The sequence below is a fragment of the Notothenia rossii genome (genome assembly GCF_949606895.1).
Source record: "Notothenia rossii genome assembly, chromosome: 1".
Lineage (NCBI taxonomy): Eukaryota > Metazoa > Chordata > Actinopteri > Perciformes > Nototheniidae > Notothenia > Notothenia rossii.
The window spans coordinates 74,310,911-74,324,597 of record NC_136912.1 but is presented as its reverse complement, the minus strand read 5'-3'; the positions used below and the strand labels follow the sequence as shown (position 1 = coordinate 74,324,597).

Here is a 13,687-nt window from a genome sequence, read left to right as displayed (position 1 = left end):
ACATCTGCGGATAACGTGTATCATATACAGGCATTCAAAATAACAACAGCAGCTGTATTTCATGTGGATATCCACCATCTATAAGAACTGATTATTTTCGTTTGTAATCCCATCGCTGGTTCTCGGCCAATATTTATTTCTAAATATCTTGAGCATTGGTCTCAAGAAAGGTAGTTGTAACACTTATTGCCTTCAGTTGCTGCATGTGTTTAATTTGTAGAACCCATATTTACTTTTCGTCAGATGGCGCAGGATTTAAAGCCTTGGTTTTGGTCTGAAAATAACTGGGCAGCTACTCCCCCTTGTGGAGAATCTTGACAACGCCTATTTTGGCAATTTTTTCCTACTCAGTCCTAAATCCTGACAATTGTGCTAATAAATTGCATTGAATTGACAAAAAAGTGGGTTTCTGCTTGAGGTTTACCTGAGGAAGTCTCTACCACAGCACTGGGCTTACTCTCACAGCCATCCCTCATAGACAGCACCGTCACGTTGTAGCTCTGTCCACATGGTAGATCCTTTATGGTGCAGGCAGTGCCGCTGGAGTTACAGTACAGTCTCGCTCTTGTGTTGCTCACTGCCGCCACATGGAAGTACTGGGCGTCTGTGTTGGGGGACCAAGATACAACGATGGTGCCTTCATCACATTGTGAATCAACGACCACATTCTGGGATGGACAATTGGCTGAAAGGAAAACAAAAGGGGGGAGGCAGGGAGAGGCAAAGATTAAAAAAACAATACATAATTACTATTTGTATAAAGTCACAACAAGCCTTCACAAGATGTTAACAATACCTGTTCGTACGTAAGCCTTGTTGCTTTCCACACTGGAGCAGGACTCATCCTGGGCGTACACGCTCACGTTGTAGGTCTGTCCACACTGCAGGTCGCTCAGGTCACAGAAGGTCATGGTGTTGTTACATTCAGCCTGATGGCTGCCATCTTCTGTCACGCCCACTGCACGATAGGTGAGTGCTCCACTGGCTCGCTCCCATGTCACTGCAACAGAGTTTGAGTCGCAGAGTAGGGAAGCCTTGACGTTGGTCGGACTGCAAGGTACTGGGAGAGAGAAAAAAAGAGTAGTGAGGCGATATAGTTCCTTTATAACTAATATTTTCTAAACATTGGAATGTTCTGTCTAATCAAGCAAATATCAAACACTAAATTGTTCTTCCTGAAAAAAAACTTAAGGAAAAGAGATATAAATAACAGATCATTCTCATCTGACTGTAGTGTTGCATACTTATTCTCCAAAGCAAGTTTAACACACCAATTAAGTCCACTAACTGCAAAAAGGGGAACATTGGTGGCCACACATGTTTAGCTCTAAGTTTACCAATAAAAAACGTTTTATTCTACCAACTGGTGTTTAACCAGGTCCCGAAAGGACAGGTCTATGAAACATCTTCATCTCTAGGCTGCCCTGTCACATGTTTTGCTGTTATATTACAGTACGTTATCTCATACCAAATGTATTATTATCTGAGACTTACCTTTCATTACTACTAACAGCAACATTATCCCAAAACAATCCTATTAAACTGTAAACTATCTATGGTTAGTTAAAAATAGATAATAAAAGTGTTTAAATGTAACTTACAGTGTCAGACAACCAATAAAAAACAGTTTCACTCAAATCTATAGGCATAGAAAATGCCACTTACCCTACTGATAATCTTACCTGACTGCAGGCCGAGGTAGGCGTTGCTGTTGTCACACTGTCCATCCTCAGCTGTCACCGTGAGGTTGTACAGCTGGCCGCAATGCATGTTGGGTAGCTGGCAACTGGTTGTTGTGCTGTTACAATTAATTTTGTCACCATCGGGCCCAAAAGCTTGCACCATGTAGGAGGACACTTCCTCTCCTTCTTCCCATGACACCACACCTGTGTCATTACTGCACACCATCTCTGCTTTCACATTCTGTGGTATGCACCGCACTATATACACACACACACACACACACACACACACACACACACACACACACACACACACACACACACACACACACACACACACACACACACACACACACACACACACACACACACACACACACACACACACACACACACACACACACACACACACACACACACACACACACACACACACACACACACACACACACACACACAAGTATGAACATAGACATGTATAACAAGAGGTTTAATACAAAATTCTTTATTAACGGTATTCTACCTGTGTTGATCACCAACGGAGAGCTTTTAGCACTGCTACATGTATCATCTGAAGCGCTGACAGTGATTGAGTAGTTGAGGCCGCACAGCAGGTCATCGAACACGCACGTTGTCGTGCTGCTGTTGCACGTTGACTCGTAGCCCCCGTTGCCCTGGGCAATTGTGGTGTATGATGATGCTCCTTTAGAAGGCTCCCAGGAGACGGCCACAGCGCCAGACTCACAATTCAACCAGGCCTCCACCTGCTGCGGTACACAGGGCACTGCACAGGCACAGAAACATTCATTTTTATTTGATTCAGGATCAGAAAAGGTGCAATAATCATCTTTTGTTAGCAATATCAGTCCTACCAAGAATTCCTTTTTGCCTAAATTAGTTTCAGCCTTATGGAATACAGAACCATAAGATCTACGTGTTTCTTTCTTTCCGTTTTTATGATGGGTACTGTATATAGAATACAATTAGATATATTCACTTTTCTCCTATCCTGCTCCAAGGCCTCAATGTGTTAAATCTCTTAAATCCTCCTCACCTGCTTGCAGATGTGAGACGTCACTCTTTGAGACATTGCAGATGCTGTTGGCAGCAATCACGCTGATGTTGTAGCTGAAGTCACACATGAACTCTGGTAGGACGCACGACTGTGTCTCTGTCTCACAAACAGATTCATGTTCTTCCATGCCGAAGGCTTGGACAATATAGAAATCAGCCCCTTTGCTGGCCTGCCACGACACATGGGCTGTGTTGGTGGAGCAGTTCAGGACAGGCACAACATCCTCAGGAGGACAAGGCACTGGAGGAGGAAAGGGAGAGAAGGAATAGTCAGATTTATTGATTTAACAGACATTATATTCTGTAGTAACTTAACAGCAACCTGGAAATCTTTATCTGGCTGACCTCTCCTGGCTGAATTGTCATCTAGTAAGTCAGTTATGTCTCAGACCACATCCATATCAGTGGAAAGGATGGTCTAAACATTTTGTGTCATTAATATGAGAGCTCACCTGACTCAACCTGTTTCATGGCACTTGGAGGGCTGCTGCAATTCTCATTTGAAGCCACAGTGGTGACATCATAAGTCTGACCACACTGGAGGCCCTTCAACTCGCAGTTGGTGTAGTTGGAGTGGCAGGTGGAAACTTGGCCATCAGGGCATTGGGCTGTCGCAGTGTAGTCCAGGGCGCCTTCAGCGTAAGTCCAGCTCAAAAGGGCCGAATTCGTGAAGCAGTCCAGAGCCACGGAGCCAATGCTGGGCGTGCAGGGAACTGAGGGAGGGAGGGAAGAAGTGGAGGGCTGAAGTAACACTTTAACAGATTCACAAGTAAACATCCAAAGGTGATCCATGCCCATTCATTTGTTTACCTGATTCAAAGTCTATATCTGGGCTGGGTAAACTTGAGCAAATATCATCCTCAGCCACCACCTGGACGGAGTATGTGTGCCCGCAGGTCAGGTTGGTGAGGGTGCAGGTCAGGTTTGTGCTGATGCAGGAGGAGGACAAGGCTCCCTGTACGCTCTCAGCTGTCACTTTGTAGGACAGAGCCCCTTCGCTGGCACTCCAGTCAACGAGAGCCTGATTTTTGGAGCAGTCTATCGTCACCTCCACGTCAGTAGGAACACACGGCACTGGAAAAGGCAGGGGGAGGAGAATGGGGTACATTTCATTATCTAGTCACAGAGATACAAAACATTTGAGATCATCTAAAGAAGCCTAATTTTAAAGATGTCTGATATCACATGCATGGGCAATAGAAAACAACTACAGTTGAGAGCGTTTTGAATACAATTAAACATTAAATATCCTTAAAGGCACCTAAAATAAACTTGACCAATAGTATTTACAGACCTTCCGTTTGCTGAATAAAAAAGGCATAAAAGAAGAGGATCAAATTGTCTCACCTGACTGCAGTGTGTCGGCCTCACTGGGGTCAGAGTTACACTCCTCGTTGGAGGCGACGACCATTACAGTGTAGTTCTGTCCACACTGGACATTTGGCATGCCACACTGCTCGCCGTCAGACCAGCAGCTCATTGATTGGCCGTCTTCCTGCGTCACCGTGGCGGTGTAATACTTTGCCCCAGCCGAGGCGGTCCAAGACACTACAGCGATGTTAGAACCGCAGTTCATGAAGCTGGAGACACCAATGGGCGGGCAGGGCACTAAGGGGAGAACAGAAAACAACACGTTTTAAAGCTAACAATCAATAACAAACTAGATAACAGCATATAAGGAAATAATGAGTCATATTAGTCATTAAAATGTTCAATAAAATACTGCTACAGATATAAAATAGAGTGTAACTTTATGCTAGAAAATAGTAATCTACCTGACTCAAGTGTTGATGGCTGACTTGGTCGGCTTGTGCACACAGAGTCTGCCGCCTGAACAGACAGGAAGTACTCTTGGCCGCACTCAAACTCAGAAATGAAGGTCCAGGTGTCGGTGGTGCTGAGCTGCACTTTGTGGCCACTGTTGGACTCTGCCGTCACGATGTAAAACTCAGCAGTGTCACTGGCATTCCAGGTCAGCGATCCCACCTTACAAACAGATAATAATATAGTTATTATAGTTAGTTAGTATCGTCAGTCATTTTCAGTTTATAAATTCAAACACTTTCAGAAGTGCAGAAATGTAGACAGAAAAGTTTACAATTTTACTAGAGATGAACATTGAGAGAAATTGCTTGTGATTGTAAAATATTCACCTTCGTAGTGCAGTCCAGAAAGGTTGTCAAATTCTGAGGAATACACGGCGCTAAAAGCAGAAGACAAAAGTTTAGCTGTGATTAAGGCTGCAAAGAAAAAAAACACTATTATCATTCTACATTGATTTGCTGATTAGTATCTTGACTAATATAATAAATTATAGTAATTTGGTCAAACATCATTTTAAACACGTTACAATTTCACTGAGACCAAGGAGATTAATCGGAAGTCTTGATTTTTCTTACAAACATTTAAAACCCTGCCAATAAATTGTAATTATATAAAACACAGAAAACAGAACACAAATCATCATTTAGAAAAGCTAGGAGTAAAAAATGTTGTGTTTGTTATTGTTTCAGATGTTTTGGTGATGCATGTGCTTTTTAGCTGAAGATTATTTCAGAGCCTCACTTAAAGCAGGTTTTACTCAATTGTATTTCACTTTTTAATTTTCTACGTTCATTTCAAATATATCTTTCCAGTCTGTTGTTTTTTTAAATGTTGCTTATGTTAATTCTGGCATTTAACACACCCTGTTAACAAAAAATCCTTGACTTCACATTTAAGGACAGTTTTTTCTTTCTTCTAGTTGTGCACAGTACAAAAGCTTGTTTACCCATTCGTAATGTTGTGCTGTTGCTCGGCATGCTGCTGCACATGTAGTCGTTGGCGATGATGTGGACGGTGTAAAAGTCCCCACAGTGCAGGTCGTCCCAGGTGCAGCTGGTGGTGTTTGTGGTGCACATGTGGGTGTGGCCTTCCTGTCCAACTGCGATGGCCAAATAAGAGTCCGCCCCATCGCTCTCAGCCCAACTAACTGAGCCCAGGCTGTCCTCACACGATGTGAAGCTCTGGACATGCACGGGCACACAGGGAGCTGAGAAGAAGATGTATTGTTGCATCATCATTTTTATATGAATATATTGTACACCACATTATCAAAAATATAAAAGAGACTCATACCTGTCTGGAACTCTTGAGGCAGGCTCACAGCGCTGTCACATCGGTCACCCTGAGCTTTTACAGTGAAGGTGAATGATTGTCCGCACGGCAGCTCAGCCTCCACCGTTGTCTTGTTGGTTTGGAAAGAAGAGGTGTATCCCATGTCTCCTGTGGCGGTGACCACGTAGCCTGACGCACCTTTAGCCGCCGACCAATCCAACACCACCGTATCGTTGTCACATGACCCACTGACTGTCAGGCCAGTCGGCTGGCAGGGTTCTGGAGAACAACATTTTCTTTATCAATTACAAAAACCTAAGATGAATTGTCTGGGTATCTTTATAAAAGTGGGTGACGGACAGAAATGTAGGAGACAAAATGGCAAAACATTTTAAAATGATGAATACTGTACATTTGATTAAAAATGATATCAGAACATTAAAGTAGGGGTTTTTTAATCTCCATAGAACCGGTAGCCCTACTGTAGTTTAACATTTAGATATGAAATCGATTTTTTTTGTACAATGTATAGAAAAAGTGTTATACTGTATTATTGAACATTATTCATTTAAATGCTAAAATATTTAGAAATATTTAAAACAAATATTTAGAAATATTTAAAACAATTTATCAATTATTAATATCGTTATAGATGAATCGATCTTTCAATTAATCCACTATTGTAAACCAATTGTTTAGACCAGGGGTTCCCAAAGTGGGGGTCGCGAGATGATAACAAAATAAAAATGGAAAATTTAAAAAAAAAAAATATTAAAAGAAATATACATTTTTAACGTTTGCATAGACATTTTCAGGGGCGGACTAGCAATCTGCATAAGTTCCCCGCAACTTCCCCCCCCCCCCGTCGACATGCTCTGGCACTGTTATTTTGGGGGTCGCGGGCTGAAAAGTTTGGGAACCCCTGGTTTAAACAAATGAAACATAATATATCTTTTAATTATTACAATTTGGGTATTTTGGTTCGACAGTTTCAATTAAATACTGCCGAAATTAGACATCTAAATCCGTTTTTCTTTCTTGGACTGTTGCATGCATGCAAAAATAAATAGAAAATAAATAGAGTAGAAAGAAACTTCTTGAAAAGCAACTAAGAGGACACTTTTTCTAACTGTGATGAGGGTGGACAATCTTCGTCTTTATGTGACCAAAAACCCACTCCCTGAATCCATCTGTGGACAACCTAACTATTTAATTATTTGAGAATAATGAGCTCTACCTGTCTGGATCTCCACAGTGCTGCTGATGTCACTGTAGCACATGTGAGTGTACGCAGTCACAGAGAATGTGAATGTGTCTCCGCAGTGCAAGTTGTAGAACCTGCAGGTGGAATTGGTGGAGTTGCACTGCATGGTCATTCCCATGCTGTAGGTGGCATTAGCCAGGTAGAGCTCCACTCCTTTGCCTTCCTCCCAGAACATGTTGGCCGTGCTGTTCCCACACTGCTGGTCTACTGCAACATGCAGCGGTTTACAGGGTCCTGCACAACATGTCGAGTTAATATCAGAGATCAATTCACTCAACTCCAGCTACGTAGAGATGAGATGTTTCTCAACTCACTTGTGATTAAGGTGACAATATTTGTTGTCTCAGTCTGGCAGTGGTCGCTGTTTGATGTGAGGCTGATGTTATACGTCTGACCACAGTGCAGACCAGTTAGAACACACTGTAGCTCATCGGTCTCACATGAAGCTACGCGGCCTTCACCTTCTACGGCGTTCACACTGTAAGAGTCTGCTCCATTGGCTGAGCTCCAGGAGACTTCGGCTGTGTTGTTGTCGCAATCCAAATTAGCTTCAACATTTTCAGCTGCACAGGGAGCTGGACACAGAAGGGATGGAAAGACAAACAGGATATGGGTTCAATTTCATTGATCACACTGCATTGATCTTCACACAAAATCTACTAGGCCTACATCAACTGCAAATGATGCGCTTATGTTAACACCATCCAATTACTTCATAATAAATGCAAGGATTTTGTTTGGGGCCTGCTTACTGCCATTTTCGTTTTTTGCATATTTTCAAATCTTTTGGGAAGCCGTGTATGTCATTTAGGAATGCCCACTATCAATAAACATAGAAACAAATCAACCCTGAGGAGGTTTTCTCTCTCTAACAAAGGACAGTTATATGTATATTATATTCGGTGCATTCTTAAGGATACTAAGATTTATTTAATGCATTTACTACTGCAAAACATATGCAATTTAAATGTTTATTATTGTTGTTTGTATTGTTGGATGTTATATTTCCGTGTTTCCCACATTTGCATGCTCTGAAGTACATTCCTTGGCACATTACTTTCGTCTTTAAATCAGGATTATCTCAAAAACTTGTACAAGGAGAAAAAAACAGTCATCAAAATATTATTTTACAGTGTTAGTCTTCAGAGAATCAACAGAAGACATTTCATTTTGAAAATAGTGCTCAGTTACCAAGCACAGGCCTCTTATCTTTACCCAGTTGGTGATTCGAGCCATGAAGAGGTTTTTATTTTGTATATGAAATATTGCCATGTGAGTGTTTCCAAACCAAATGTTGTTACTTTTCTACCTGGGAGACATTTAAGAGACTGTTTGAATTTTTTTTAACAGATGTATAATTATTATCCTCTAATGTTTTCACTTGAAATACTGGATCAGATTCACAGCAGTCAGCAAGGGCAAAGAGTATTCCATATAATATAGTATATTCCATTGTGTAATATATTACTATAATGAAGATAGTGTTTGACAGCAGCATACCTGAGACCAGCAGGACAGTAGTGGACTCGTCACTGTTGATCGTCTCTCCCATGGCGATGACATTAGTGTAGTAGACGACTCCACAGTGGAGGCCTTCCACTGTACAGAACGTTTCGTTGGTGGAGCAGGACAGAGAGTGGCCGTCGCGTCCGGCCAGGCTGACCTCGTAGCCCAACACCCCAAAGCTGGATTCCCACGACACGACCCCCACGTCGCTCTGACACTGCACAGTGGTCCGCACATTTTGGGGTGGGCAAGGCTCTGATGGAAAAAAAGGAGACAGAACAAGTTAAAGGATGCGGATACAATTTTTCATCTGTACTACATAAATAAATAAAAATTGGAAATATCAAAAGATATGTGCCAAAAGTGACACATTTACTTTTTCTTTCCTTCATGGTTATGCTGCTGATTAATTCCTCATTGAATTCAGTTAATTCAGTAAAGTTAAGCTTTCAAAAGGTCTTGTTTAGTTTGACCAACACCCCAAAACCTAGTGATAGTAAGTAAAAAAAGCAGCAAACCATCAGAATTGAATAGTTGGAATAACAAAAAGTTGGGCATGTTTACATGAAAATTGACTGCAAAACAGTTGTTAATTGAACTTCCTGTCAAAAACGAATTTGTTAAAGATAATTGTAAGGTCCTAGATCCTAACACTCATACTGACACTATCAGTGCAGACTATCAAAAAGAGATCTCACTCCGTTAAGAACCTTGACAATGCAAATATTCATCAACGTGTTTTCTTACCCGTTGTTATTGAAGCGGGTTCGGTCGAGATTGACGTGCCTTGGCAGACTTGATTATTTGCTGTGACGTTTATATTGTACATCTGGCCACAGTCAAAGTTGTATATGGCACAGTAAGTCTCGTTGGTGACGCAGGAGACCATCTGGCCCTGATCTGTCACCCCTTCCACTGTGTAGTAATCAGCCCCAGCGGTCATGTCCCACAGCACCTGGCCGATGGCAAGGCTGTACTCAGTGGTGATCTGCTCAGGGATGCATGGCTCTGGGAGAGAGAAAGTGTTCATGAGTAAAAATTACTACCTACACACTTTCCATTTCAAAGTCCCTACATTTTATTCTTCTTTGTATATTTTTAGGACCATATGTCATATCTTAGTACACATACTGTAGCTGGGTGTTTATGTATATAACTGACATGTATGTGACATTCTGACTATAAACTGTAGCCTATGCTATTATGTAGGCAAATAATTGCCAGAAGATTGTTACTAGGTACTGTAGCACATTAAAACGTCCCAGACGAGGTCAACGCATATCATTTTATTTTAGCTGCAATTCTGTGTCATGTAAAATCAAATATTGGAATACATTTATATTGTACACTCTTTTCTCTTATGAATACTGTACAGAACTGGAGAAACTAAAATACAATTCCATACTTTTTTGTAGGAACCTGAGAATACCTTGTTTATTATGTTTGACAATATTTAAAACACAAAACTGAGTGGATGGACTTTAGGCATGTAGCTTTGTGAGGTGCTGTCGCTCACCAGTGACCAGCTGTCCTGGCATGTGAGCGATGCTGGAGCAGGACCATCCTAAAGCCGTAACAGACACAGAGTAGCTGTTGCCACACAGCAGCCCTTCCAGCACACAGCTGGTGGTGTTGGTCTCACAGTTCACTTTGTGTCCTGACACGGTGGAGGCCATGACCGTGTATGACAGAGCTCCATCGGCCGGGTACCACATCACCGTGGCCGTCCGCATGAAGCAGTCCATCACTGCTTGGATCAGTCTCGGCTTACAGGGAACTGAGAAGAGAGGTAGGACAGTTACAACTTTAGTGTGCTTTAAACATACTACATTGCTTCAAAGAAATAGAAAAAAGAAAGACAAGCTTACTGATGATCATAAATATACAGTGATTGTAGTACTTAAAAGGTAGGATAGGTGATTCACTTCAGAAACACTTTTTGTTATATTCCATGGAATGCTCTTAACATCCCGATAGCAATGAATACATTAAATGCTTTGACAATAAATATATACAAATATTTCATCTGTGGAAGCCTTGGCGCTGTAAAAAGCAAGTCCAATTATCTGCCTTGGCCCGCGGCAGATAATCGGATGGCCTACCTGCCTGTCAGCCTTCCATCTCGTGCACAAACTGATCTCGTGCCCTCATTGGTCATGTGCGCGTTTGTGTGTGTTGGAGGAGGGGCTCTGTGAGGAAGTCTGAAGGAAGGGGCAGATTTTTTTCGGTTGTGTACTTTCAAATTCTAGCTTACTCGAGCTGGTTTCTCCATTCTTAGATACCATACCTTTAATGTGGTCTAAAGCTTTAATACTAAGAGCAATATAATATGTATTCTTGTTAGTTAAAGTTAAAATTGCACTGAAATAATTCTAATTCAAAATCAAATGTAATAGTCGTTTGGAGCAGCTTAAAATACTCCATTGTATTTACATGTTGTAGATATAGCAAAATTCAATCTTTGTATGAGCTAAAATTATTAGTTTTTTCTTTTTAAGTGTGTGGTTAGCACACAATCATATTATATAATTAATGTTATAAACCATAGAGGTTCAAAAGAAGCTCAACTGTAACTGTAATTTTAAGTCTCATCTTTTCCCTCTGTATGCTTTAAAATCTGTTTATGTTCTTCAAAACGTACGGTACACGTCTGTCTCCATCCTACCTGAAGGCGTGTCTTCCATAGGAGTGGACGGGCTGTTGCAGTACCCATCAGATGAGACAACAGACACATGGAAGATCTGACCGCAGCCGAGCCCGGTCACATTGCAGGAGCCCTCGTTCATGGCCTGGCAGCTGGTGGTCTGACCGTAACTGTCCTGCACCGTGGCGATGTACGAGTCCGCTCCTGAGCTCTCTGTCCAGGACGTCGTCAGAGTGTTGTCCTCACAGTCCACCGCCAAGGAGACGTTTACAGGAGTGCAGGGCACTGGCAAGAAGAGACAAAGATGTGTGGCTTAAAGTCGTTGTTACATTAAAGAGTTTTGAATGACTGAGAACTTCATCGATTATGATATTAAATGCATTTTGGAGATCATTTTATATCATAACAACCACTCCAAGATCTTCCACTGCCCGAGTCCTCACTAACACTAAGAAAGTGGACCACATCACTCCTGTTCTGAAGTCTTTACACTGGCTTCCTGTGTGTCAAATAATTGATTTCAAAATGCTGCTGCTGTTTATAAAGCACTGAATGGTTTAGACCCAAAATACATTTCTGATCTTCTGCTAAATGATGAACCATCCAGATCTCTCGGGTCTTCAGGGACTGGTCAGCTTTCTGTCCCCAGAGTCAGAACTAAACATGGTAAAGCAGCATTCAGTTATTATGCTCCAAATATCTGGAATAAACTCCCAGAAACCTGCAGGTCCGCTGCAACTCTGACTACTTTTAAATCCAGGCTGAAGACTTTTCTTTTTGCCGCTGATTTTAATTTAACTATTCATATCTTAAACTGCACTGTAACTTTTATTCATGTATTTTTTCTATTAATGTTTATTTGACTATCTTTTCTTTTTAATGACTGATTTTAAATGCCATTTTCTTAATGTCTTTCATTTTTGTAAAGCACTTTGAATCGCCTTGTGTTGAAAGGTGCTATATAAATAAACTTGCCTTGCCTTACTTTAAGAAGTATCCATAAGTTAGCAGCTATAGCTTAAACATACCAGTCTTGATTGTCACGCTGTCGCTCAGTTTGCTCAGGCAGTCCTGGTCCTCTGCCAGCACAGTCGCTGTGTAATACTCTCCACAGCTCAGACCCGTCAGGTCACACTGGTTTTCGAAGGAGCTGCACTTGTCGACATGTCCATCGGTACTCACGGCACTCACTCTGTAAACCTGTCCTCCCCTGCTGTAGTTCCACGACATGGAGGCCACGTTGTTGCTGCAGCTCAGACTGGATTTCAGGTTCTGAGGAATGCATGGCTCTGACGGGGAAAGGCCAATATAGAAATGTAGCATTTTAATTGTTTATTTTACACCTGATGACAGCATTTTTTTCTTCTTTAAAAAGGTCCCCTATTTTACCATTTTTTTTCAATATATTATAGGTCTCAGTTATATACAAAACATGTCTCTGAAGTGTTTGGCTCCAAATACCAAACAGATCACCCATCGCAGCATCCCATAATCCCCTCTGTTTCAGCCCTGTTACAAAAAGGGCTGATTCTCTGGTTGCGTTCCGATAATCAGCTCCTAAATTCTAACCCTATCTCCTATTCCTTGACCTCTGAGTGAAACGTCATGGGGTTAAGGGATAGTGGATAGGAGAATTCAAAAGGACTTAGGAGAAGAGACTGCGGTACTTTAGAGAATCCGACTGCACTTTCACCATCCGACGTGTTTATGATGCGCCAGCGGACTTCATTGTGTGCATCTGCTGCTGTGGGGAAACTATGGAAACTACAGTTTTCTATACAGCGGACTACAACATGGGTGTTTAATAAGAACGAGGGACTCATCTAGAGACTCTGCACCATGCTCTGATGCTGTTGTTTTATGCTTTATGAACGTGGACAACAGAGAAACATATTCTTCATGACCAAAGTTGGAATTGAAATAAAAAAGGAAAGTGAAATTTATGCTCGTCACCCTCTCCCTCCGGCCCACATTAATACAAATGATCCCAATACGTATGATTGTATGAAAATATCTTAAAATAAATACAAATGTATTTATTATAAACGTTAGTCCTTAACATCTATCACTGTGTACATCACCATTCAAAGTTGAACAACCCCCACACAGCTCAGTAAAGACTGTGAAATGTTGACTTTATTTGATCATTTCAGTAAAAACTAAACGTTCATATTTCTCTTTTTGATTATAATACTGATGAACGTTCAAAACAAAGCACTTTGGCAACTTACCACATACGTTTTAAAATGCTTAATAAGCACCGTAACTTTCATGATATAATTTCTCCGTCATAATCGTTTGTTTCCGTGAACGGCCGACTGTTGTGTGACGGCAAATGCTGCGGCTGCAAGGCATTTTGGGGCAGCATTTTCTCCTCTCCTTTCGGTAAGGGAGGTCCAGTGGTTCCTAAGCTAAAGGAAG

General features: G+C 41.6%; 1 protein-coding gene across 1 annotated transcript in view; it reads right to left on the bottom strand.

Moving 5' to 3' along the window:
* The window catches only part of fndc7b (fibronectin type III domain containing 7b), a gene marked incomplete at its 5' end in the record, with an annotated part of 45,127 nt that overhangs the window by 6,883 nt on the left and 24,557 nt on the right, over positions 1-13,687 (bottom strand). The window contains 19 exons of the mRNA XM_079650519.1: positions 425-685; positions 797-1,060; positions 1,683-1,940; positions 2,206-2,466; positions 2,737-2,997; positions 3,209-3,469; positions 3,567-3,830; positions 4,104-4,364; positions 4,532-4,742; positions 4,910-4,959; positions 5,527-5,787; positions 5,874-6,131; positions 7,090-7,350; positions 7,431-7,691; positions 8,617-8,877; positions 9,370-9,630; positions 10,139-10,399; positions 11,288-11,551; positions 12,295-12,555. Of these exons, the coding sequence (XP_079506645.1) occupies positions 425-685; positions 797-1,060; positions 1,683-1,940; positions 2,206-2,466; positions 2,737-2,997; positions 3,209-3,469; positions 3,567-3,830; positions 4,104-4,364; positions 4,532-4,742; positions 4,910-4,959; positions 5,527-5,787; positions 5,874-6,131; positions 7,090-7,350; positions 7,431-7,691; positions 8,617-8,877; positions 9,370-9,630; positions 10,139-10,399; positions 11,288-11,551; positions 12,295-12,555 (4,701 nt within the window). The remainder of the gene's footprint in view (positions 1-424; positions 686-796; positions 1,061-1,682; positions 1,941-2,205; positions 2,467-2,736; positions 2,998-3,208; positions 3,470-3,566; positions 3,831-4,103; positions 4,365-4,531; positions 4,743-4,909; positions 4,960-5,526; positions 5,788-5,873; positions 6,132-7,089; positions 7,351-7,430; positions 7,692-8,616; positions 8,878-9,369; positions 9,631-10,138; positions 10,400-11,287; positions 11,552-12,294; positions 12,556-13,687) is intronic.